At 43.4% G+C, this 27547-nt stretch overlaps 1 protein-coding gene across 2 annotated transcripts; it reads left to right on the forward strand.

Annotated features, from left to right (window-relative positions):
- Positions 1-8: 8 nt before the first annotated feature.
- On the forward strand, positions 9-25990 carry LOC127789669 (protein IQ-DOMAIN 31-like). Of its 2 annotated transcripts, none has more exons than XM_052318615.1 (8): positions 9-207; positions 334-373; positions 4240-4340; positions 5015-5305; positions 21625-21828; positions 23504-23584; positions 24092-25124; positions 25687-25990. In XM_052318615.1, the coding sequence occupies exons 3-8, from the start codon at positions 4257-4259 to the stop codon at positions 25716-25718; spliced, it is 1725 nt and encodes a 574-aa protein (XP_052174575.1). In that variant the 5' UTR covers positions 9-207; positions 334-373; positions 4240-4256; the 3' UTR covers positions 25719-25990. The 2 variants fall into 2 exon arrangements, with proteins under 2 accessions (XP_052174575.1, XP_052174576.1); XM_052318616.1 differs by having other exon boundaries at positions 14-169.
- Positions 25991-27547: the final 1557 nt, after the last annotated feature.

Consider the following 27547-nt stretch of genomic DNA (forward strand, 5'->3'; position numbering starts at 1 on the left):
ACGGTGAGCCCCCCCATCTCCACATCCCTTCTCTCTCTCGCTCAGTCGCTCTCCCCCTCCCCACGCCCTCTCTCTTTTTCAATTTCAGATATTTACTTTCTCGCTCAGTGCACAGCTGAGTTCAGAGAGAGAGAGAGAGAGAGAGAGAGGAGAATGATGATGATGGAGGGTAACGTCTGATTTCCTTAAATTGCAAGCTCCGCGATGGTGCATTTTCTTTCTCTCTCAGCATCTCTTCGTCCCTTTCTCTGTGTGTGTGTGTGTATATATACATCCGCTGTTCTGTTTTGTTTTCGGGTTAATCTGAATATGTTTCTTGATTTGCTCTTGCAGTTATGGTAGATTTGGGGTTCGGAAGGAGCGCATTTGGCCGGTACTACTCAGATCTGTTGTCATAAGCTTCTCTGTTCTGTTCCTTTTCTCTGATCTTGATCTCTCACTGTGCTTTACTTTTATCGCCATGGTGCTTTGGCTGTGATTTGCGATAGATCTTGGAGGGTTTTTGGATTTTCTTTATTAGTTAATCAGCTTTTCTTTTCTGGTTTGGTTTTTTGAAATGTTGCTTTCTTTCATTTGTTCATTTATTAGTTAATCAGCCTGTGGGTTCTAAAATCAGTTACTCGAATTCTAGTATTCCTGCCTTCTTTTGGTGTGTACTGATTGGACTTTTATTCACTTGGTAGATACTGTTAAATTGATACATTCCTATTCCTTTGCCACTTGTACAATTTCTTTTTCTATTTATTACTTATTTGGAGGGTTGGGGGGAGGGGGAGGGATTCGGTGTGTTATGGATGCAACTCATTGGAGTTAATGTAGGTTTAGTTTTTTTACTTATAAAATGTTTTTTTTTTCTGTAAATAAGAAATTCATAACACAAAAAACCACGCCAAAAGCGTGGTGGTTTTTATGCAGAACAATGTCAAAGATAAGAAGTATTATGCCAACTTCAGTAACGGCTTCCATTGTTATATTATAATAGTTGCATAAACAGCTTCAGTGAATGGTTGAGAAGTCCATTTTTCTTCCTTGCCCATATTTTATTTCCCTTTTCCTCTACTTAGAATAGATGCGTGGTTAATAAAATTTGTGCAGTTCTTTTACCTAGAGATTTACCTCAGGGTGTTGGTCTGCTTTCATTTCAATTTATTATTTTGTTCAATACCTATATTTGTGTGGAAGACTCTCTTGACAATTAATTTTGTGTTTATTAGCAAACTAAAGGCCTAGGAGTTCTGGATGATACAATCAAAGTAACATGGAATTGTATGAGAGATTGTTATTTTCATGTCATACATGTTTTGGATATTGATGCTTCTTGGATTTCTCTAGTGTGGATGGTATTAAGAGAGTAGGTTAGTGAAAGAACCTTCTAGGACAGATAAGAAGCATGGGATGTTTTTGGACCATTGGACATGTGCTGGGTGAGAGTGAGGCGCCCTTTGGAGGGAAATGGAGAAAGGAAAAGAGTAGAAATGAAGGTCTGAAAATAGTGACCCAGACTCGCTGAGGTAGTGAGGCAGGTTACTTGCTGGAAGATGGAGGATGAAAGACATTATATTTGGATGGGGACATGGCAGTGGGCTTCTTCTTGTTGTTATTACTAATGTTATTTAAATAAACGTAGGCCAACTTGATATTTATGGGCTCAGAGCATGTTTTTGTGTGGTAGACTGGACACATTGCTGTTTTTCCTCGGCCTCTGACATAATTAGTCTCAATCTCAATTGCTAGTGGCATCAATATCCTCAGGATTCTGGGGGTGCATAGGTAATCCAGTCATCCTTCTTTGATACAAGGCATGAAGCATGCCATGTATCTTTGTCTTGGTTTGCAGTAATTCTTTTTCCCTGTTAGTGATTTTTCTCTTTGAGACCAGTGATGGATCAGGTACTCTTTAGAAAATTTAGGGTGACTACTTGTCAATTTCAGCAATTATCCATGTGGTTCTAGTAGTTTATTCATTAGTCATACATACTTATTAACTGCACACCATACTAGCAAGTGGTGTACTGACAAGATCAGTACAATAGAGCACTTCTTGTGTATGGGTGGGCCCATGTACCGAATGGTCCAGATTTCTTATGTCTCACAGACTCACACATCTTATCTTTTATAGGCTTCAACGTTGTTAGAAATAACCTCATTTATAATTTTATCTTTTCTGGAATGCCCAGACATCCACCTTAATATCCTTATGGGAGAATGAATTACATGTTGACTTTGGCAGCCTGATATAGATTGGCCAAGTCAATTGCATCTCTCCATGTTCAAGTTAAGACAGTAATGACTAGGGTGGAAAAATTGGCTAAGGGCAGGCCAAGTCAGGTGTTATGTGCAGCAATAAATTAATTAAAAGATAAAAAAATAATCAGCGTGGCTTACATATTGATATGGACGTGGTTGGGAGAATATCATATGCATATAGAGTTGGGTCACAAGGTTTAGAATAATGAATTTAAATAGAAACTTGGGTTTGAGAATCCTAAACACTTCTGTACCAAGCTAGGCTGATGTTACTGAGAGTGTAAAATGTTATGCCTAGGATAAGTAAGAGTATTCTTGAAATAAGTTGAATCTTAGGAAAGCTTACTTGATCTTTTATTGAATTCGAGTATGGGATATACATACACGAGAAACCATCTAAACAATCTCCTAAAAATCAAGAACAGATTTGAATTCGGCTTAGAAGATAAAACAAATCAACTGATATTTGAATTTCTGGAGTTATCTTTTTCTTTCAAGCTGCCTTCCTTTAATCTCAAAAACTTCTCTTATCTCCTAACAACAACCTTATCCACTAATCTCGGGCATTCCTTCTACCTGTTCCAACAATTCTCTTGCGGCTTCTCATTGAAGGGTCGTGGAAGCTGTGACAAGAGGATGCTGCAGTCATATTTGTACTTTTTTTTTTTAATGCTCTTGACTTATTCCTTGTATGAAATTATTAGGCAGATTGAGGTAGAGGGACACATTGAATAAATAACTATTGCAAGTGCCTCTTCCAGATTATCCTTCAGTGCCTAGCATCAAGGCTAGTGCATTATTCATGTTGTTTTGTGTTAACTCTGTCCAAACTATGGACTCAGGAGTGTGGCTTCTCTGGCTAGCTGATCCACCTCACAAGGGTGACAGATGGACCCTAGGTTGTAATGGCTATCATGTGGGTTGGGGGGGACCATGAACCAATCTGGAAGGGTTGGGGGAAGGTGTTTCCTTAGGCTTTGCTCCTGATTTATTCCTTGCAGGGAATTGTGAGGCAGATCAAGGCATGATAGGGATGCACTAGCTCCGGTTTGAGGGACTGCCCATGCATGTGACTATTACAAATGCCTCTTTGAGATCATCCTTTTGTGCCTTGCCTCAATACTAATGCATTATTTGTATTGTTTTATGTTGGTACCATCCAAACTATTATTAGGGAGTGTGGTGTATCTGGCTGGCTAATTGTCACCTCATAAGGCTGATGTGGACCCAGGTCTATCGTGAGAATTGACATGGTGATGCAGTAGTTATCACGTGGCCTCCTAGATGGCAAGCCTATGTACTACCCTGGAAACTGTCAAGAAATTCTTTACATAAGATCAAATTTGATAATAGCACTTAAAAGTCCTCATCCTTTAGCATCTGCAGATTGAAATGGAAGTGGCATCGTAGAAACGGGTCAGGCACTTTTGATTATAACCACCATAAAATTAAATTTGGCTTTTAGGGATGTAACACATTTCCAGTTCTCTCCTTTAGCACCAGATCTAAATGGAAGTGCTCTCTGGTACTTAAAAATAGGAAGATTCAAAAGTGACCTGACTTTATGTTATTGAACGAAAATTTGACATCATGCTAACAGCAGGCATGAATAAAGCTTGTGCTTTATATTGTTAGGGACAAGATGAACTGTTTGAAGTTCCATATCTATTAGAGCATCTTGTCATATCCATGACAAATTATTTTGCTCTTTTTTCTTCTTGTTGAATTTCATTTTTCAAATTGAAGGGTTCCTTTATGAGAATCTATAAGTTGACTTTCCTTACTGGTTCCACAGCATAACTGTCAATTTGGGTATTTCTGGATTACCTTGCTTAATCTGCTCCATCTTAATCTTTGTCATTTAAGCAAGTTGAAAAATTCTGGGTTGTGTGGCATATAATTGATGTTGTGCTATTTTCTGTTTCCATGCACATGATTTACCTGTAAATCATGTGAATAATGCTCGGAGTTGGATGTGTTTTGTGGTTTCAGATTTTGGTGAGTTTGCAATGGGTAAGTCCCCAGGAAAATGGATCAAGACCTTGCTTTTTGGGAAGAAATCATCCAAATCTAACTTTTCCAAAGGAAGGGAGGTAACTAAGAAATTGATTACTGCATATGTTCCATATTTGGCATATCATCAACATGATTATCTGCTATTTCCATGTATAGCTGCAATTAGTTGCTAAAATGTTATTCTTATTTAATTTTTTTATTTGCCCTATATTTACTGATTTTCTTAGCTTAGCAATTTCAGGTTATATTTTATGCTGTTAGTCTTTTTGACACTGGAACTTGTTATGAAACCCTTAGACATGGACACATGGTATAGGATATGATTGCCTTTCAGAGGATATGGCCATAAATAGAGATGGATGGAGGTATAGAATTCATGAAGCTGACCCGACCTAGTAGGATTTAAGGGTTGTGATTGTTGTTGTAGTCTTTCTGACAGTGATAACGAGTAATCAATAATCTGCTGTAGAATTAGATTCTCTCAGTATCTGTTCTCTAGTGCTGATGCAAACAGTAAACACCACAAAATCATGCTTTTTGATAATTACTGGGCAATGGGCAGCTAAATTGTTGGACATTTTGTGTCTTTACAATGGGATGGTTTAATGGAAAACCCGTCCTCATGACCCTTTTCAGCTTAATGCTTTAACCATTAATTTCAGCTTCGTTTTCTGTATTTGCTTCAACAAAGCAATATTTTCCAGTCGTATTAAAAGTGTTTCCTAATATAAGCATTAATTCTGTTGTGAAGAAATTAAAAAACAGGAAAGAGGTATGGGTTGCCAAGGCAAAAGAAGCTGATTCAGCAGGGAATCCTCCTGTGGCATCAGATCTTGCCCTGAATATAATTTCTACAAATGAGAAGAAGTTGGAAGATAACAGTGAAGCCGCCATTTCACCACTCGAGGGAGGGACATTATTACATGGGGATAGAGATTCAGATGCACAAGCAACCTCACAACTAGATGCACTGAAAGATCCTGAAAGATTCAAACAAGAGCAAGCTGCTACAAAGACTCAAGCTGCTTTTAGAGGTTATTTGGTAATCCCTGATCATTCAAAGGCTTAAAAAATTACTATTTCCTAGATATTGTTAACGTTGCTGCAGTTTTGGCATCAATTGTGGGGCTAACTCCTCCATTTTGTATGTGGGACATCTTGTGTATCCATTGTTGTGGATGTAATTTTATTGTAGTCTTTTACTTTAATTGTGATATGCACTCTTTTGAATGTTTACGTCCCATTTGGTTATGTGTTCTTTGTTTTCTTGTTTTTGTTTTCAAGATCTTGAAAACTGGAGATGTTGCCATCTTTCTAGTAACAATAAAATTTTAGAACTTGTAAAAACAGTTTTTTATGTGTTTTTAGATGATGTTGACTTTCTTTTTTGCATTCATCAGCACTGCAGCCGCATGACACCCAACAGTCACCACATTGCCACTCACTGCCATTCTTACTTGTATCCTGCCACCCATTCACTCACCTGTATTGCCACTATCACTTGCTTGTATTTGTCGCCACCTTTGCTGTAATCACCATGCACCTCCTCCATCTACCACCATTCTACTCCTACCACCTATCCAATTCTGCTACCACTGTCCAGCAGCCATGACCACTCATGCCTTCTGTCGACGTTTGATTTCGGCCGACCGTGATTCGTTTTGGGCCGCGGTGAGTCAATCCAAAAATACCGAGAAGGAAGGAAGGAAGAAAACCCCTCCCCCCGACGTTCCAAGCGTGTACACCAGAATCTTTTACGTGGTTCGGCCAGAACGATGCCTAGTCCACGGCCGCCATCTCATTATTCTCCCAGAGTGGCGGTATCTGATTATATTTTTCTTGTCCTCCTCCCTTGCCCCTCATGGTCTCTTTGATTTCCATTTATCTTGAGGGGCTTTTACAATCTAGATAATATATAAAAATACAGTGTTTGTATAATGGGGGACAAATAGTTCTTACCGCCTTCGCAAGACCGGGAGTGGGATCCTCATTACGAGGGGCATGGGCTGTTACAGATAAAGTGATCGGACCCTACCTCTGACTTCTCAGCAGCTTTGCCGCTCATGCGAGCTGGAGGTTTTAGGCGAGCGACCTGGATGGTCCAGTGATCTGGAGGATATTTCAGGAGCTCGTTAGTCGATTGCTCCGAGCTCGTTGGGGGATTACCGGGAGCTCGCCATATGCTCGCTTTACGAGTTCCGGATCTTTGGTGGAGGCTGGACCTTCCTTGACGAGGTCGTCCGGGCCTTCTCGGCCTTGGGTGATTGGGCCTGTCTATCGGACCGAGTCTGGCCCATGCGGGGTGATGCGGGAAATACATATAACATAAGCCCCCCAGTTCGCGGCACGATCTTCGTGCTGGGAACTGACGCGTGCCAGCTGTTCTTCCATCCCTCCGACTTCTGTCCAATCACCTTAAGTCTCGTCGTTCCACGTAGCACGCTTTGTCGGCAGCGCATTTAATGTGCGCCCCCTCCCCATTTCTGCGCATGATTACACTCGTGGGACCCACAAGCTGTTGTGCGGCCGCTGGATGCGGAGCATGTGATAAGTCGTCATTCGATCCGACGGTTGGGATGGACCAGGCCGTCAGTATAAATAGTGGGGAGTGTCCACCCGCTTCTTCTTTCACGCTATTTTGAAACTCCCTCAAACCTTTGCCTCCCTGCTTTCTTTTTTTCTCTCTCGAGGCCTCCGTTATCGCCGTGCTTTCAGACGTCTGCCGTTCTCGTCCGGTGCTTGGTACGAGTCCCCATTCAGTCGTCAAGCGCAGCTTTTAGGTAAGTTTGTCGTGACTTTCTTCTTCTTCTTGTGAGGCCGTCCACCGTTGGTTAGCCGTCGGTGGTTTCTCTGGCTTCGTCGATCGATGTCGTTCTCATTTTTGGAGAAACGACACGATTCGGTTTGTCGTTTGCTGGGCCTTTGGGTCCAATGACCTTAGGATTAGCTTTTCATGGAACACCGGGCTTGCGGCTGCAGCCCCTCCGCCCTAGGCGGCACCCCTTTTGCGAAGCGCTCGGCCTGGAAGACCTAGGGGACGTTTTAGGGTTTTTCTTCTAGTTTCTTGAGGTCTGGTTCGCGACTTGCGACCTGACTGTTCTCTCTTTTCCTTTGTAGATGTCCGACCAACACCGTGGAAATTCAGGTCAAAAGCGCTGCAATTATATCGTAGGAGAAAACGACACTTCGAGCTCCGAAGATTGTCTCATTATGGAGGGCCAAAATCTTGGGGGTGCGAGCTCGGGGTGCAGGGAGGTCGCCGTCCCGACCTCTTGGGAAACCGAGCTGAAGGTTCAAGATTAGATCGCTGGTGGGAGTGCTGATCTTGCGGTCTTCAAGAGATTCTCGTCCAAGGCCAAGCTTCACGAGGTGATGACTTGTGCTCAGGAGTTTCGTCTCCCCAGGACCTGCCGAGTATACATCCCTGCATCGAGCTCCCATGCAGCCTACCCGCCAGCCAATTTCATAGCTATTAGCCCCCAACACCTCGAGTCTGGCTTTAGGTTCCCAATAGCCCCGTACCTTATCGCCCTCTTGAACGACGTCAAGCTCGCCCCCTTCCAACTAACACCGAATTCGTATGCCCAACTTACTTCTTTGGCCGTTTTATTCCTTATAAACAAACTTCCTCTCCCTTCGCCAAAACTGATAAGATTTTTATTTTCTTTCAAAAATGCCAAGGACGGGCTGTATTACCTGGCGGCTCGTCCTTCTCCGTACAAGGCCGCCCTTCCTCAGGGTAAAGCAAAGGGGAAGTCCAACGTGGGCGATTACAAGTTCAGTTGGTTCTTCGTGTCTTGCCCTTCCCTTTCTCTACTTAGGAATTGTAGCTTCGCACTGACCCCTGGTAAGAGAATATGAGCTCTCACAAATCTTTCCTTTGTTTCGAGAGTGCTTGCTTTAACTTGCTCATGCTTTGATGCAGATTTTGGGGGGAAGAAACCGATTCTATCGGCCGAGGAGACTGATATCTTTGGCAAACTTGTGGCTGCGGAGTCGAGCTCGGAGATTCTTGAACTTTCGGACGAGCTACTTCGCGAATACGAGCTCGTCCCTCCTCTTGGCACCGAGACTATCGAGGGAGATCATTTCAGGGACTTGGGTGCGGAGATTCTCCCTTCCGGCTTGCAGCTCGCTGAGACGAACAGTTCAAGAGGGGAAGCCGACCAAGACGATAATATGGTTGATCTCGAGCTCCTCCAACCGAAGCGTCATAGGGCGAGGTCGAGCACTACGTCCTCCATAACCCCGAGCTATAGCTCGCGGGATGGCAGGTCGGAGCAGCCGCAGCCGCAGCCGCAATCACGCCCTCAGCAGCAGCAAACCCAACAGTCGCGGGGGGGGCAGCAGGAGCAGCGGCAAAGAACACTGCCCCGTCAGCCCCAACAGTCAAAGCAAGCTCATCTGCAGCTGGGGCATCGGCCCCCTGCCTCCTGAGACCATGGTTCGAGTGGAGCCCGTGGGAAGGAGGTCGCAGTGGAGGTTCGAGACTCTCCTGCTGCCAGCTCGAAACGGAGATCGGACTAGCTGCAACAGGGGGAGGATATCAGGGCCAAACGGGTCAGGGTCCGTGAGAAGGAGCTGGCCGTGGAGGCCCTGCCAGGAGGGGTCTTTGTTGGTCCCCTCCTGGATTCCGTGCCCGACTTCCTGGGTTCGAACTCGAAGCCCCTCGACGACCCGAAGTTAAAGGGAATCCCCCTTTGTGATTTTGTCGCCCGTCACAGCCTGGTGGTAAGTAAGAATTCTTCGTACCTCGGTTTCTTAGCCTACTTTTTTAATGAGCTAACATTTCTTCTTTTGCAGACTTCTCTCGCTGTCGTGAAGCTCCGAGCTCAGTACAAAGATTTTGAGGAGCAGCTTCAGTCGGTGAGCATGTCCCGTTAGGCCGAAATAGCGAAGCTTGAGGACGAGAAGAACGCCCAAAAGGCCGAAATAACGAAGCTCTCGGGCGAGAAGAAAGATCTCCAGGTCGAGCTCCTTGCCACTCAAAAGGAGGTGGAGGGTTGCTTGACGTGTCTGAGGATGGAGATCCAAAAGAATAAAGATCTCGACGAGGAGCTTCGCAGGTCGAAGAACATGTGGGAGCAAGCCAACTCCGGGCTCACCGGCGAGCTAAATGGAGCGAAGGCGGAGTTGCGGAGGGCTGAGGAGCGACTCAAATCAACCGAGGCAGAGCTTAGGGCGGCGAAGGAGGAGCGGACACGGGCGGATGATCGTGCCGTCCGATGCGAGGAGCTTGCCAAGAGGACCATTGATGACATAAGGGCGGAGGTCGGAGAGCGGATGGACGCGGCGTGTAGGGAGACCAGATCCGACACCTGCTCGGCATTTCTGTACACCCTTTGGGTGAACCATCCTGAGATGGATTTCTCCTTCTTTGGTGCGCAGGCTGTCGAGGAGGTGGCTCGGTATGCTGCCGAGGCCGCGGAGGATGCTGATGATGCCAGTCCCCTTGACTCGTTTTTGGTCGCAACGCAAGCTCCTCAGGTCGGGGCCGAGCTATCCGGGGTCGCCGCGGCTCAGCCTGGTAAGACTGCCAAGGAGCCTCCTGTGGAGGTTGCCGAGGTTTGCCCAGCCGGGACTGTCGAGGTCGATCTCCAGCCGACCCTACCTACTGAAGCTCGCCCTGTCGAGGTTGATCCTGCAGAACCAAACGCCCCTCTTAGCTAGGATTCCCACATGTATTTTTTTTTTTTTTTTTTTGTAATGTGAGCTTCATCTAATAATAAAAATTGGCATTTTGTGCACGTTGCCTCAGATTTCTTCGCGAATTCAAGTTAACTCTGACGAGGTTTTGGCATGACGATTCTTGAATCATGTCTTGAAAGTAACTTCTTCATGGTATAACTTGAAAATTTCTTCAACAAAGCTCCCGTATTTTTGAAAGGTTCACTGATAAGGAACTTTTGAGTATGTAACTTGATAATAAACTGTTCGGACATAGGTCCAGGTAGATCCGGAGTTTTATCAGCTTGTAGACTAACGCTCTTTAACTAGCTCGTTGATGATAGTTGTAATAATCAGTGCGAACACTCATACTTAGGCAATTTTCAGGAAACCCCGTTCGGCATATTTTGACGAAATAACGAGAGCCTTCCCGAGATATATGTAAAGTCGGATGGCCTTGTGATCTTGTCTAACATGTGGTGGCTGAGAAGCTCGTTATAGGGCGTGTGCGTGATAGGTCGCGAATGCTTTATTTTTAGCCAAGTTAAGACGGACCTCAGCTGATAGGGTCCAATATGCAAAGTTTGCTACGGTATGAGATTATGCCATGGCCTCGGTCGGCATGTTGAGGCTTTAATAAGTTTTCAATAAATTGGGAGCGAACACTCAGGTAGGTCGCAGACCATGGCTTTAAGCCAAGATAGGAGGACCCCAGCTAGTGAAAGCGCAGCCTGTACCACCAAGTTATATGTTCAGGCGGGTCATAGAGTGACCCCAGCTAACACACCATGGCTTGTTATTTCGTTTGACTTGTACGGCCGGGATATGTGTCCAGGTAGGTCGCGTTACGGCCTCAGCTAACACCCAGTGGCTTCTACAAGTTTTATTTGAACTGAGAGGGAACACCCAGGTAGGTCGCAGACCATGGCTTTAAGCCAAGATAAAAGGACCTCGGCTAGCGAACCCAAGCTCGGGGTTACTTTTGGAAGTGGTTGCTCAGTAGGTTCCAAACCATGACATAAAGTCAAGATGATTGGTTCTCAGCTCGCAAACCACGACCTGAGGGAGGGACCAAGGTGAATGCTCGGTTAAGCCATTGACCTTAGCGCCGCGGCTAGGTTATTTAGGCCTCAGCTCGCAAACCATGGCTTCTCGACCCCTCGTTACGGGGGCATTCAATCGAATACCAATAAGAATAAAGTGCAATGAAAGTTCATAAATTCTGACCAGAATCATGAAAGTCATTCGTAATGAAAAAGACGGAGCATAGGCAAGAACGATTACATTTATCTGAAGTAAGGACGAAGGTGTTCTGCGTTCCAAGCTCGTGGGAGAGGGAGACCGTCCATGTTTGCCAGATGATATGCTCCGTTATTCAAATTTTCTTTGATGATAAATGGACCTTCCCAGTTAGGACCTAAGGTGCCATCGCTTGCCGCCCGTGCTCCTGGCAGTACTAGGCGTAGTACCGGATCTCCGACGTTGTAATGTCGGATTCGGACCTTCCTGTTATAGTATCGTGCCACTCTTTGTTGATAAATGGCGATCCTCACGCGAGCTACATCTCTTGATTCCTCGAGCAGGTCCAGATTAGCCGCCAGTAGCTCGTTATTGCGATCTGAGCTGAAGGTGGCCCTTCGGTGGCTGGCCACTTTATTCTCAGCGGGGATCATAGCCTCCGACCCGTATGCCATTGAGAATGGGGTTTCTCCAGTGCTGCTTCGGGCTGTTGTCCGATAGGTCCATAGCACTGTATGCAGTTCGTCCACTCAGGCCCCCTTTCTAGCCTCAAGCTTTGTCTTCAGGGTCTGCTTGATTATTTTGTTGACTGCTTCGACCTGCCCATTGGCCTGGGGGTGATCAACGGCGGTGAAACTCTTTTGAATCCCCATTGACTCGCAGAATTGGATGAATTGCTCGCTGGTGAATTGGGTTCCGTTGTCCGTTACTATTTGCTGTGGCACTCCGAATCTGCAGATTATGTTATCCCATGTAAAAGCTTGTGTCTTCGCGCTGGTGATCTGTGCGAGCTCTTTGGCCTCTGCCCATTTGGTGAAGTAGTCAACTGCCACTATGGCATGTTTGCATCCTCCGCGAGCCGTGGGCAGCGGCCCGATTAGATCCATGCCCCAAATGGCAAAGGGCCAAGGGCTGTTCATCTGCTGCAGGTAAGCCGGCGGAGCTCGCGGAACCTTGGCGAACCTTTGGCACTTCTCGCATTTCTTGACCGTCTCTATGGCATCTTGCTTCACGGTGGGCCAATAAAACCCTTGTCGGAGGGCCTTTTGTGCCAGAGAGAGTGCCCCTGCATGATTACCGCAGTGGCCTGCATGAATTTCTTCTAGCACAGACTGGCAATCGGTGCCGTCAATGCACCTCAGGAGTGAGGCTGAGAATCCCCTCTTGTACAGTCTTTCATCGTAGATGCAATATCGGGCGGCTTGAGCTCGCAGGCGACGTGCTTCCAGCTTGTCTTCCGGTAGTTTCCCGTCTTGGAGATACTCCAAGATGGGGGTCATCCATGAGTTTTGGGGCACCGTGATCAGTAGCGTTTCATCTCGTTGTTCTGTGCTCGGGGTGGCCAAAAAATCGACAGGTATGTCCCCCAAGAATTCTGCGTCTCGGGCAGTTGCTAGGCGAGCCAGAGCGTTCGCATGAGAGTTCTGGGAATGGGGGATTTGATGCATTTCATATTTTTCGAAAGTGGCTAAAAGTTCGCGTGCCTTCTGTAAGTATGCTGCCATCTTCGTGTCTCTGGCTTGGTATTCTCCCCGCACCTGGTTGACAACTAGTTGAGAGTCGCTGAAGATCTCCAAGAATTCAGCTCGTATTTCCTTTGCCAGGCGGAGTCCTGCTAATAAGGCTTCATACTCGGATTCATTATTAGTGGCTAAAAAATCGAACCTCAGGGCGCAGAGGATTTTGTGACCTTCGGGGCTTATTAGCATAACCCCGGCTCCCGCTCCTTGTTCGTTCGATGATCCATCGACGTATAGTTCCCAGGACGGTCCTTCCAGGTTTTCCGGCTCCTCGTCAATTGGCCCAGTAAACTCGGCAATGAAGTCTGCCAACGCTTGACCCTTTATCGCCGTCCTTGGTTTGTACTTTATGTCGAACTGAGCGAGCTCAATAGACCATTTTAGTAAACGGCCTGAGGTATCCGGTTTTTGGAGGATTTGTTTCAATGGGTATTTGGTCAGGACTTCGATCTCATGAGCTTGAAAATAGGGTCGCAGCTTCCTTGATGCCACTATTAGACAGTAAGCCAATTTTTCGATTGGTGCGTACCTTGTTTCTGCATCGATTAGGCTTTTGGAGACGTAATAAATGGGGTGCTGCACCCCTTCTTCCCCCCGAACGAGGGCCGCGCTGAGCGCCTGTTGGGATACTCCTAAGTACAAGGTCAACCTCTCTCCCTCCTTAGGTTTGGCGAGCAGTGGGGCCCGTCCCATGTACTCCTTTAGTTGTTGGAATGCGAACTCGCATTCTTCTGTCCATCTGAAGTCTTTCTCCTTTTTTAGAAGCTCGAAGAACGGGGCACACTTGTCAGTTGCCTTTGAAATGAAACGGCTCAGAGCCGCGACCTGACCATTGAGGCTTTGCACCTCCTTCTTTCTTATGGGCGACCTCATGTCGAGCAGAGCCTTAATTTTGTCTGGGTTGGCTTCAATGCCTCTGTTGTTTACCATAAACCCAAGAAATTTTCCAGAGGCTACACCGAAGGCGCACTTGAGCGGGTTGAGCTTCATCTGATATTTCCTGAGGACTCCAAACGTTTCTCTTAGATCGGAAACGTGGTCCGTCACTTGCTCGGATTTTACCAGCATGTCGTCAACGTACACTTCCATGGTTTTTCCGATCAGTGTTTCGAACATCGTATTGACCAGCCTCTGGTAGGTCGCGCCAGCATTCTTCAATCCAAAGGGCATGACCTTGTAACAATAGAGCCCCCGGTCGGTTATGAACTAGGTGTGCTCTTGGTCCGTGGGGTTCATGGGGATTTGGTTGTAGCCTGAATAGGCATCCATGAAACTGAGGAGGCGGTGACCAGCCGTTGCATCCACGAGCTAATCGATTCTGGGGAGGGGAAAGCTGTCTTTAGGACAGGCCTTGTTCAGGTCGGTGAAGTCGATGCAGGTCCTCCACTTCCCGTTTTTCTTTTTTACTAGGACCGGGTTGGCCACCCAGACCGGATAGTGGGCTTCCTTGATGAAATTATTCGCCAAGAGTTTGTCCACTTCTTCTTTAAGAGCGGTATAACGCTCCGGAGTCATTGGCCTCCTCTTCTGGCGCACTGGCCTGTAGCCTGGATCTACGTTGAGCCTGTGTGACATGACTTCTGGGGCGATTCCCACCATATCTTCGTGGTTCCATGCGAATACATCAAGGTTAGCTTTAAGGAAATTTGTAAGTTGGGATTTTACCTCGGGGGCTAGACTCTTGCCTAGCTTGAGGTGCCTTTCCTCGTCTGCCTCGCCGACTGAGATATCTTCGAGCTCTTCCATGGGACCGGTGGGCTTTTCGCAGTCGACCTCGCGTGGATCCAGGTCCTCCCATCGGCCGGTTGATCGCGGGCCGACTTTTGCGATGATATTTACTTTCTTTCCCTTCGCTCCCATTTTCAGGGCGTCCTCATAGCAACGTCTTGCGAGGTGCTGCTCGCCTCGTACACACCCTACACCGTCGGGGGTCGGGAATTTCACCGTAAGCGACCTGGTTGAGGTGACTAGATCCAGGTCGTTCATCGCCGGCCTTCCGAGTACGACGTTGTATGCTGAGGGGCAGTCAATTATTAGGAATTCTGCCAAAGTAGTGGCCTGGCGGTTCGCATCCCCGATGGTGAGGGGAAGGCTGATCCGACCGACGGGGATCACTGCGTCTCCCGTGAACCCATAGAGTGGCTCTGGGGATGAACTCAACTGTTCCGGTCCCAAACCCATCTGATCGAAGCATGCTCTGTACATTACATTTACCGAACTGCCCGTGTCCACCATTATCCTTCGCACTTCGGAGTTGCCGACCTGGGCTCGTATAACGAGTGCGTCGTTGTGCGGCCAATGGACGTCTCTGGCGTCTTCTTCCGAGAAAAACATCTTCTCTGGGATCGGGTTACCCCTAGGCCGCTTCGCGGGAACCGGCTGTTCGCCCGATCTCGCTAGCAAGACATGGTTGGCCTCTCGTATGTATTTGTCGCGGGATTTGTGGGAGGGTCCAGCGAGGTGGGGCCCGCCATGGATCGTGTAGATGGTTCGTACAGCCGGTGATTGGTCATCATCGGTGGGAGGCTTGCCCCTCATGGTCTCTTTGATTTCCATTTATCTTGAGGGGCTTTTACAATCTAGATAATATATAAAAATACAGTGTTTGTATAATGGGGGACAAATAGTTCTTACCGCCTTCGCAAGACCGGGAGTGGGATCCTCATTACGAGGGGCATGGGCTGTTACAGATAAAGTGATCGGACCCTACCTCTGACTTCTCAGCAGCTTTGCCGCTCATGCGAGCTGGAGGTTTTAGGCGAGCGACCTGGATGGTCCAGCGATCTGGAGGATATTTCAGGAGCTTGTTAGTCGATTGCTTCGAGCTCGTTGGGGGATTACTGGGAGCTCGCCATATGCTCGCTTTACGAGTTCCGGATCTTTGGTGGAGGCTGGACCTTCCTTGACGAGGTCGTCCGGGCCTTCTCGGCCTTGGGTGATTGGGCCAGTCTATCGGACCGAATCTGGCCCATGCGGGGTGATGCGGGAAATACATATAACACCTTCCATCCCCCCCCCCCCCTCTCAAACGACCACAACCTCCCCCTCCGCCTACTGCTACTCCCTGTCTTTAATCACTTATGTCCTACCATGCCCCCAACATATTTCCACCACCACTCATCATTATTTGCTACCAGCCTACCACTGGCACTATCATGCCGACACCACGATCAACCTCACCTATGCTTGTACCATTCATCCACCAATGCCACCACAATCCAACATCTACCACCCCTCACTTCCATGTCCTACTGTCCACCCAGTACCTCCACCACCATCACTACCAGGCAATCACTAGCTGATAGGAATCTGGTGAACATTAGATTTGTTTGTGACCTTCGAGGAGCCATATCTCATACATGCTGCTACTATGGTAGCAGTGGGAATTTTTTCTTTCTACCATACTATCAGATCACACGCACTAGAACACCCTTGTTGACAATCCTTTTTCTAATTATTAAATTCAAATCTATGTGCCTGAACCGGTGGCTCCCTTTTTCTAAGTAATGGGGAAGTGTTAGAGTTGGATCTGACAAGAGGAAATTCTCCTCTGAATTTGGGAGAATCGGTGAAAAATTGGGAGGGAGAAGGGAAGAAGAGAGAGAGAGAGAGAGAAGTTTGATCAATTGTATTCCAAGATGATCAAATGGAGCAGGATCAATTGGCCTTTATACTGATCCTGGCTCAGAAAAGGCGCCAACGGCTGCCCCAAATTCAAACATTACAAATTGAAATTAAAACTGAAGTAATGTTGTAGCTGCCTTAACCATATTTTCCCACCTTTATAACTGTAGGCACATGATAGGAAGTTAGTTGAGTAAGCAAAGGCCTTAGTCGACTAACTAAGCAAGGCAGTCGAGTAAAGATAGCCGAGTAGCAAGACAGGTTAATCACATAATGGAAGTAGGATAGTTGAGTAACACAACTGGGCCAGTCGAATAACAAAGCAGAGTAATCAATTTAAAAGGGAAAATTAGATGATTAACAAGAAAGAGACAGTCAACTAATTTAAGGAAGGACAAGAATGGGGCAACTTGACAACTAAGTGATAATGTAGGGCAACCACACTTGGATAAGAGCCGCAATTTCACTACACTTGAGCAACAAGTGATAAGAAAGGATTGAATTAGATTAAAAATCTGAATTCTTGAAAGATTCAAAGTTGTAAATGACTGGTCATGTTTTCCCTTATATGGGAGAGAAGCCCGTGTTTTTGGGCATTATAACAGACCCCTAGGAGGGACCTTAGGTAGCTTAAATGCCTAGTGTTCTAGTGATTTCATGGGAAATATGGGCCATTAACTCCTTAGTGGCATGGGGAAGATGAGAGATGGATTAATGAGAGAAGCTGGGAAATTGGGTTCTTGACTTTCTGCTCTTTACTGAGAATAAGCTGGCACCCATTGGTGGAGAACCTTGGCAACTGTTGAAGGGGTGTTCAGTGTTCTCTGGTCGTGGGCCGGCAGCAGTTGGGTCGGAGGGCCTATCTTCATCCAAGACCAGATTTGGGGAGATGGTTTTGGAGATGGATTGGGTTATTGGGCCATGATATGTATCAACCCCCCCTTGTTGGAGAGGATTTGCCCTCAAATCCTGCAGGATGTTATCTTCCACATAAGGAGACAAGTCATGGATGTTGAAAGTTGTAGAAATGTTGCACTCTGTGGGAAGCTCCCACTTGTAGGCATTTTCTCCGATTGGTTCCAGAATCTTGAATGGCCCATCTGCGCATGGCATGAGCTTAGAATTTCTTTTAGCTGGAAATCTTTCTTTTCAAAGGTGAACCCATACCAGATCTCCTGGAGAAAATTGCTTTTCCTTATTGTGTTTATCAGATGCCCTTTCCCTCAAAACAGACTTGATCCTTGTCCGGAACTGGTGTGAGGTCAATGGGGGTGATGAGATTGATCCTATATACAATCTCAAATGAGGTGTGCCCCGTGGTGCTGTGCTTGCTTCAGTTGTAGGCAAATTCTGCATGAGCAAGCTGTTCTTCCCAAATTTCCAGATTGCTGCCAACCAAGGATCGTAATAGGGTAGAGAGGGTGTGGTTGACCACCTCGGTTTGGCCATTAGTTTGTGGGTGGCAAGCTGTGCTGAAAAGTAATTTAGTTCCTACCTTTCTCCACAAGGTCTTCTAGAAGTAGCTTAGAGATTTGACATCTCGATCGGGAACAATGCTCTTTGGTATCCCATGTAGCCTGATGATTTCATGGGAAAACAGATCAGCAATATGAGATGCATCATTAGTTTTGTGGTAGGGTATGAAATGGACCATTTTTTAGAATTTGTTGACTACCACCATAATAGAATCCTTTCCTTTGTGTTCGAGGCAGTCCCAGTATGAAACCATGCTTACTTTAGTCTATGGAGTCTCAACGACGAGTAGAGTGGTATAGAGACCTTGGGGACCAACAAGCCGCTCTTGAGGGAAAATATCTTGGTACTATTCTAGAACAGCCCTTGCTTCTGGAGGAATGGTTGGCTCTTCTTTAGGGTCCTTTCCAACACAAGTAGTGCCAATATTGGTTGCCTTAAAGAAATGGCTGCTTCTATTTGTGACTTAGTTAAGAAGAATTTTATCTTACGTTGTCCGGCATATTGTCCTTTGGAGGCTCCTTTTGAATGTCCTTTGTTTGGCAACCATTCTCGTTGTTGTTTGCTTCTTCCTGATGGGTTTTGAGGAATTTCACAGCTTCTTGCTCAATTTGCCCCTTGTGAATTTGGGAGGGACTAAGGGGGGGGGGCCAACACGATGTTCTTTCCATCCTTTGAAAAGGAATAGGTGTTCTTGAATCCATCGTGATGAGTCTTCCTATCAAACTGCTAGGGGCGCCCAAGGAGATGACTGGCATTCGTGGGGACCACATTACATAGAACTTCATCTTGATGGGCTTGCCAATAGAGAATGATATAAGGACTTGCTCAGTTACTTTTACCTTGCCGTCCTCATTCAGCCATTGGAGGTTGTAAGGATGGGCATGAGGAGTAGTGGGTAGCTTTAGTTTCTCAACAATGGTGGAGGAGATCATGTTGGTGCAGCTGCCACTGTCTATGATAAGGTCACACACCTTTCCTTGCATGGTACATCGGGTTTGGAAAATTGTGTGCCTTTGTTCTTCATGGGCTTGCAACTTGGACGTTTAGTAGTCTTTGAATCACAAGCATTTCTCCTTCATCCACGTATTCGACATAGGTTTCACTTGAGGTGTCACATGAGTCTCCTTCCTCTTGGTCAAATTCTTCATTTGATGATTCTTAGACCATCATCACCTTGTGGTTGGGACATTTTGAAGCTGTGTCCATGGCCGAGGCACTTGAAGCACTTGATATTGCCGGATCTCTTCAGGGCCTTAGGAGTGTCCTTGGCTTCCTTTCCTTTCTTCAATCTTGAATCTAGTTCAGCCTTGGAAGAATTGTTCTTGGAGGAACTACCCCTGTTAGGAGTAGTCCCCTTGTCGTTGCCCTTGAGATTGAATCTTTTGGGGGTCTTGAGTTGCTTCTCTACGTTGATAGCAATTCGCTTCACATCTTCTAGGGAATAGTAATGTTGTAGGCTTGGCTCCACAATGTGAGCAATCTCCTTGTTCAAACCTACGAGAAAGCTTGCTACGGTTTATTCCTGTGGCTCGTGTAAATTGCATTCTAGCATTAGGGTCTCAAATTCTTGAACATAATCTTCTACTAATAGGTCACGTTGACTAAACCCTGTAAGTGAATACACAGGTCTTGCTTGTAATTGTCTGGCACAAACCTCCTCATTAATTTCTTCATCTTGCTTCAGCTTCTTACGGTGCTTTTTCCTTTTTGTTGTCTTTGGGCTTTCAAGTTTCTCCCCCACATGCTGGCATACACCTTTAGTCTTAAAACAACAATGGAACATCTCTTCTCATCTGTGTATTCCTTGTAGTAAAAAATCCTATCAACCCGTTGTTGCAAACTCGTCCGGGGAAGACCCTCCCTTGAACTCTTGAATGTTCGCCCTGTAATCATCCTTTGGCTACCACTGGTGTCTTCTGGTCCATGTTGCATGTTCATCCTCCAATTCAATGTCATTTGCTGAATCCATTTCTTCCACAAAGCTTGAATGTATGACTGGTTGGGGTATGGGTGGTGTTCTCCTTTGTGATCGAGGCGTCTGCTATTGCATAGCAGACATTAGTTGTGCCATTTACTCCTTAAGTTCATCAAGTCCTTGTTGGCGGCTATGAATTCGTGCCTGCTCCATGGTTAGATTTCTTGGTGTCCTTTTGTTTTCCATTGCTCGCCAATGGTTCACAACCTCGGGTTCTAATACCAAATGATAGGAATTGGGTGAATTAGGAAGTTAGTCGAGTAAGCAAAGACCTTAGTCGATTAACTAAGCAAGGCAGTTGAGTAAAGTTAGCCAAGTAGCAAGACAGGTTAATCGCGTAATGGAAGTAGGATAGTTGAGTAATACAACTGGGGCAATCGAATAACAAAGTAGAGTAATCGAGTTAAAAGGGAAAATTAGTTGATTAACAAGAAAGAGACAGTTGACTAATTAAGAAAAGACAAGAATGGGGCAACTCACCATTAAGTGATAATGCAGGGCAACCACACTTAGAGCCAAAATTTTGCCACACCTGAACACCAAGTGATAAGAAAGGATTGAATCAGATTAAAAATCTGAATTCTTCAAAGATTCAAAGTTGTAAATGACTGGTCATGTCTTCCCTTATATAGGAGAGAAGCCCATGATTACATTGAATGTTTCTGGGAATTATAACAGACACCTAGGGACCTTAGGTAGCTTAAATGCCTAGTGTTCTGTTGATTTCATGGGGAATATAGGTTAGTAACTTCTTAGTGGCATGGGGAAGATGAGAGATGGATTAATGAGAGAAGCTGGGAAATTGGGTTCTTGACTTTCTGCTCTTAACTGAGAGTCTTAGATTAAGCTGGCACCCATTGGAGGTGAACCTTGGCAGCTGTTGAAGGGGTGTTCACGGTCTTGGGCTGGCAGCAGTTGGGTTGGAGGGCCCATCATCTTTGTCCAGGACCAGATTTGGGGAGATGGATCAGGTTACAGGGCCATGATATGTATCACCAGCATTCATTGTCTTTACCACTATTGCCCACCCACCATTACCATATGAAAAATTGTCTTAGTAAAAAGGGGGGTGGGAGGAAGAAAAGGGAAATAAAACTAAGCAAAAATAGAAAATTGATAGCTATGAATGCCATGTTAATATTTTTTTTCCCATTCCAGTTCTTGATAAATTTTATGTTAGTGTTTAACATTGCCTACTATCAGATTACTTATTTCTCTTGAATCAGCCACTTGGTTGCTTTAATCTATTAGGCAAAAAATTATGATATTGTTCTCCTTGGATTGTGCTATATTACATATGTGCTTATAGATTGTGTTTTTGTTATGATGTGAAACAAAATCCCAATATTAACTGGTTGCGAGGATGGTTATTAGATTTAGAAACTCATTTCAAGATTGTTTTCGATCATCCTTCTATTTGAAAGTATTCTAACTCTCAAACCCATTCTTCCTTATATTTTACTGACTGTTGAATAATTAGAAAAGGGTCTAGTGATGTTGTCATTTGACTGCTGCATGTGTTTAAATTTGATGCTTCATGCATGATGACAGCCTTTTATAAATGGACAGATGGCTTTGGGACAAGCTTTTCAACCATCGGCTGCTTCTATTAAATTTTTTATTCTCTATATCTATAATAGCTTCTTACATTAACATTAATTTATGTTATTAATTTTTTTTTTCTTGCCAAGTGTATCAACATGATTATATCTCAATCACATTCCTAGAAGTCTAATAATATTTAGTAATGTATATGCAAGGAGAAAATATTTGTATATGTACTGTTTATCTTATGAATATTCTGGGTTCTTTGATTTGTTAAAAAATTTGCAACTGCTGATGCAAGCATTCTAATTGCAGGCTCGCCGAGCATTTCGGGCCCTCAAAGGGATTATAAGGCTGCAGGCACTTATTCGTGGGCACTTAGTGAGGAGACAAGCTGTTTCTACTCTACGTTGTATGCTGGGAATTGTGAAGTTACAAGCCCTTGCTCGTGGAAGAAACGTCAGGTGTTCCAATGTTGGCCTTGAAGTGCAAAAGAACGGCATTCTCATAAAGCCTCTGGTAACCCCTTCCAGGATATTGCTAGTTCATTAATTAACTGTCTTGACATAGAAAAAGGCCATCATCGGCCATGTTGCTCCTTATATTTCTTGGATATGTTGGTGTTTCTTATGTTCATGAATTCAAGATGCTAATGGTGAAATCCTTTAGGCACAAGTCAGTCTAATTGGGTGATTTTGTATTATCCCTCTTGTATCCTCTTACTTCAAGGGTTCTGAGGATAGGTCATTTAGGTAGTTCATAGATTCAATCTACAACAACAACTATTGTAATGATGCAGCTGTATTATTTTTATGGCACACATTTTGACTTTTGTTCTCTCTTTCCACAGTCAGTACTGGAAATTGACGTATCAATTTCCTTCATCTAAGGATAAATTTGCTTAATGTGCTTTATAGTTTGTTATTTTTTTCATACATCGAGACTAAAATTATTGCACATCTATTTTTTCTCTTTGATAAATAAAAACTCCATTAAATTATGCATATTGTTTTGATACCCTTCAATTATTTGCTTGGCTTAACTTCATAAAATGCTAACAACAAAGGGTGATGAGTTTTGAGATGAAAAACAAATCAGTCTGGGCACCAAAATCCCATTCTCTTTCAAGGAGATTGAAGCATTGACAACTGGTGTAGCATACATTCCCTCAGCAAAATTAGCTGCTGTTTGGCTTGAATCATCTTTGCAAAAGAGATCGAGCTAGGGCTGCATCAAGAGAACACTTTCCTTGCCTGAATTCTCCTTCGGACAATGAGAAGGATGTAGGTTGTAGAATGAAAGTGTAAGGAGCTAATTATAAAAATCATGTGTATACATTATAGTAAAGGCCTCTTCCAAGTTAATTTAATTGTCTTACACCATCTTCTAAGTTAGTCAGCCACTATCTCCCTAATAAATAAGATGTAACAAAACATGGTAATGTAGATTAAATGATCAAATTGCAAAACAGGGATATGCATATTGAGAGGCAAATAAGATACTTTGTGAAGAAATAATTATTTGTAAGAATTGTATTGGAGGGGAAGAAAGTGGATAAAACAAAGTGTTCTGATTGTTAAGAAAATAATTAACATTAAATTTACCTATACGAGCTAAGTTAGCTACAATTAGAGAGAGAAAATGAAATAAGTTTGTAATTAAGATGATGTGTAAATTGATCTTGTTTCCTTCCATTTAAAACCTGTGGTATAAGCCTGATGCCCCATGTGCATTGCAGTTAATGTTGTGAGGACTTCTGCAATGTTGGTCTCTGTAAAGAGCAGTCTGTATAACCTATTTATGTAGTCTGCAGTCATGATCTCTCTAAAGTGCAGTCTCATATGACCTATTTATGAAGTTTTGAAGGAAGACTTGGAATGCCCCACCTCCCTATCCACACTTGCCAAGAGACTAGCTTTAGTTACCTAATCGATTGATTTTATCATAACAATTCCAACACATAGATTGGAAGCTTATGTCTGCTACTTCTTATTCTTTTATGAAAGCTTCTTTAAGAAGAGGGGGGAAAAAACAGAAACTTTCTACTTATAAGATGATCTGTTATATCACCGAGTCATTGAGAAGGCTTCGATGAGTTTATAGTGAAAATTGCATTCCTTTTCTGTAAGATGTACCTAAAGTGATCAAGTTTGTCAAGCCTCCATTTTAACACTTGCATTCATCTTTCAATCAGAAGCGCAAACATGCAGACCCATATGAAGGTAACATATATATGAAGGTGGCAAAGCTGTCTGGAAATGCTTTTGTTTGCACGGTAAGATCTCTGTTATATCATCATGATACAAAATGTCGTTTTGGATGTTTTCTTTCTGCTGAACTGGCCATGGATAAGTTGCTGTGGGAGAAAGTCAATAATTGGTTATTGTTTTATTTATATTTCAATCTTATCATCTAGTGGTTCCATGTTTCTGATTTGCAGAGATAGTACCACTGTGAACTATTTTGTGTTCCTTTGCATGATCTGCCATATATGAACATGTGGCATAATTTCCCACACATTATAAAATAGAAGTTATAGAAAGCTCAGCCTTTGAATTTATTTATGCATCTCACAGTTGAGGGTGAGGGAAGTTAAAATTTGAAGACAATAAAACTGATTGGTTTCCAGTACCCATTTCAGTTAACACATGCACACAAAAATTACCCATTTCAGTTGCATGTTTGAACTTTGAACTTTGAACTTTGATCTTTGCTCTTTTCCTTTGTATCCCATTGATTCATATTTGGCAGGTGATTGTTTCACTGTTTTTGTCTTTTATAGCTTCTTGCTTCATCACCAACGGCTATGCCTTTTCGCCTCCAGTATGATTCTTCTGAACCTAATTCAGTCCTAAGCTGGCTACAACGCTGGTCAGCTTCTGTATTTTGGAAACCAATTCCCCAATTGAAGAAAGTTCCTGGTACAAAATCTCAAAAGAAGCAAGGTAATTCACAAACTGTTGACTCGGAAACAGGCAGGTTAAAGCAGAGCGTTAGGAGGAACTATCCACTGAACCTTGATAGTGTCTCAACACAAGCCACCTCTGAAATTGAGAAACCAAGGCGTAATCTCCGGAAAGTTTCAAGCCATCCAGTGGAATCAGTGCAAGAACATCCACAAAGTGAGCTTGAGAAGGTCAAACGCAGTCTGAGAAAGGTTCAAGGCCCTAACACAGAGTCCAGCTGTCAGTCTGAGGTTGACGGCGAAAAGCCAAAGTCTGTTCCGGCGAAGGTGTTGAGCTCTTTGGGTCAGAATAATGAAGTGGACAGCATCAGCGGTTCTGCTGAGAAGACTAAGAAAGAAACAAATGCCACCTTGTCCAAACAGACTGATATAGAAGCAATCTCAAAGCAACCAGTGGTGAATGAGGTAAGTGATTTGCCATGTGATGATCAAACTACAAGGGAATTGCAGCCTCTAGAGAGTACTGGGGAAGGTGAGACAATTCCTGCCGCAAATGGTGAGTTAAGCTCCATGGTAGATATAAGTGTTGAGGAGCACCAGAAATCCACAAAAAAGGCTTCTTCCTCAGCGAAGCAAGAACATATAGAGAACGGGTTGCAGAACAGACCTACATTGCCGAGTTATATGGCAGCTACTGAATCTGCAAAAGCAAAATCCAGAGCACAAGGTTCCCCAAGGTTTGGCCAAGATAGCGTTGAGAAGCAGAATCTAACAAGACGTCACTCTTTACCTGCTTCGACTAACAGCAAGACAAGTTCACCTTCACCAAAGGCACAAAGACCAATACAAGGGAGTGGCAAAGGTGGAAACAGAAGCGACAGGTCTCTGTCAGCATCTAGAGATGGGAATGGTAAGAAATTGCAGCTTGTCGTCCTGAATTTAAATTACCATTTTCTCACGGCCAATTTGTTTCAAGTTTTTCCCTTGAGTAAAACTGTCTTGAGGCATTTCTTAGGGGTCATCACTTTCTGTTTTAAATTGAACCTAGCACACCCTTTGCGCCACCCTGCACATGCATTTCCTGCAGTCTAGTTAGCATCAACTTGCTGATCCATAATGATCTTTTGGGCTTCATCTGCTATACACAAATGAAATTGTTCCAGTTCTGTTATTCCAAACTAAACTGGAACACAACCTCTAGCAGTTGTAGGTAGTCTGGTGAATTTTGTGATGACTTTTTGTTGCATCTAGAAGTCAAAGGAGGAGTCCATTGTTGTCTTACTCAGCAGTTCAATTTTACTACAATACACGTCTTCCAGATTGGAAGGTGCTATCTGTTATTTTTCAATTGAGTTACTCATCTGGATCTCTTTATTCTAAATTCCACCTTATATGTAGTTCTCGAAACTTGTTTGCTGCTTTACTTTTTAGCTGTTCTCTAACAGTAACTTGGTTATTCATTTTGCATCCAGGGAAGGTTACCCAAGCAGAATGGAGAAGATGATTTTCAGGTCAATCCAGGTTTCAAAATGTTATGTCACAGCCCATCAACAGCCTTATGTTCTGTCTGTCTGTTTGTGTTGTTGATACCATCATATGGACCTGTAACTATAGATGTGTGGTGTGTGCCAAAAGCCATTCTGGTGTTCTTTATTTCTTTTCTTTTCTTTTTTTTCTTGAATTTGGATTTTAGATGTTTGAGTGACTCTGTATATCATAGGTTTATCTTCTGCTGAACTAGCAAATAGATTTATTTGAACACTGGTTTAACTTTGACATGATTTTGAGCTGCCTTAGAATGTCATATCATGATACTAAAATAATGTTAAAATGAAATCCAAACAAATATGAGAATTTTTTTTTTTTTATAACGTGAGAAACTCGAACAGTATTTGGATCGGGAGTTGAAGTCTAGAGATTGGGACTTTAAATAGATACGGTTAATGTATTTTTTTCTATGGAGGTAGAGTTGAATATTATGTTACATAACAAGATTGTTAAAATCTTAAGAGGATTTTTGACATATATAATCGTAAAATTAAGTGTGATTTAACTTTAAAATTGTAAAATCGTTAGGGTTTTTGGTGTAAAAAATTATAAAATCGAGAATTTAATAATTATGTTAATTAATATGTTAACTTTTGAAAGTATGTGGGGAACTATTTGAGTTATCTTGAGGGGGCAAGCCATATAAACTTAATGTATGCCCGACCAGAGGGGGTTTTAACATGAAAGGGCAGATTAAAAAATAAAGGGTCATGTTATTTGTATAAAACAAATCTTATAGAAAAATTTACAGGGCAATCAAAATATCAATTTTGTCCCTGTAATTAATAATCTAAATGTTCCAAATGCAGCATCTCTCTCTCCCTCTGTCTCTCTCTCGCTCTCCTTCTCACACCGTTGGCTTTAGCGGCAGAGGCAAGGCGCGGCGATGTGATGAGGCAGCAGAGGCGATGGGACGAGGCGACGGAGGTTGCAGCGGCTGAGGCGAGGCGACAGCGAGACCAGGCGGAGGCGAAGAACGGCCGCAGGTGAGGTTGCAGCGGCGAGAGAAAGAGGGAGAGAGAGGGAGGAGGGGGTGAACTCAAAATATCGCGATATTTCGCGATATATCATCCATGTACATTTTCTGTAACCAAGTTTCTGTACAAATAGCATTTTTCAAAAATAAATTTATTTGCACCTAAGAAAAATATAAAATTGTTCATTATAAAATCCTTTTGAAGACATAATAGAATGAAGAAAGAAAATAGTACAAAGATGTAGAGAAAGAACGTCAAGTTCATGGTATCAAATTATTAGATATTATTTGAGTGATGAGAGGTTTAGGTTGCGTTCTCTTTGTTGTTTTTAAGTCATTTTTAGTTTTCAATTTTTTAAAATAATGAAAACGCGTTCTCTTTATTGTTTTTAAAAATGTATTTTTAAAAACAAAAAAAAAATATACATAAAACTCAAATCAGCAAAAAGTTGTTTTGAGTGTTTTCATTCAAAACAAACTCAAAATTTAAAACATATTTATTTATTTATTTATTCATATTTTATTATTATAATGAAAAAAATATTACAAAATTCATTAACTTTAAAATATAGATATTTTTTAATAATTTATAAATATTAAATATTTTTAATTTACTGAATAATCAAATTTATTGAATAAAATATCATTAAAAAATTATTTTCAAAATGACAAAAAGAACGCATTTTTTAATTTTTTGTTTTGAGAAATAGTTTTTCAAAATAATAAAGAGAACGAGTTTTCAATTTTCTAAAAACAGACTATCAAAATAGAAAATTGAAAATGAATGCAAAACTTAAAACTAAAAATTA

The sequence above is a fragment of the Diospyros lotus genome, chromosome 14 (assembly GCF_014633365.1).
Source record: "Diospyros lotus cultivar Yz01 chromosome 14, ASM1463336v1, whole genome shotgun sequence".
NCBI classification, from domain to species: domain Eukaryota; kingdom Viridiplantae; phylum Streptophyta; class Magnoliopsida; order Ericales; family Ebenaceae; genus Diospyros; species Diospyros lotus.

What these genes read in the sequence shown, in the direction of transcription:
- LOC127789669 (XM_052318615.1), top strand. Translation starts at nt 4,257, where the DNA reads ATGGGTAAGTCCCCAGGAAAATGGATCAAGACCTTGCTTTTTGGGAAG. An exon ending in GCATTCTCATAAAGCCTCTG is followed by an intron (nt 21,829 to 23,503) that starts GTAACCCCTTCC and finishes TCTTTCAATCAG; the next exon opens with AAGCGCAAACATGCAGACCC. An exon ending in GAAATGCTTTTGTTTGCACG is followed by an intron (nt 23,585 to 24,091) that starts GTAAGATCTCTG and finishes TGTCTTTTATAG; the next exon opens with CTTCTTGCTTCATCACCAAC.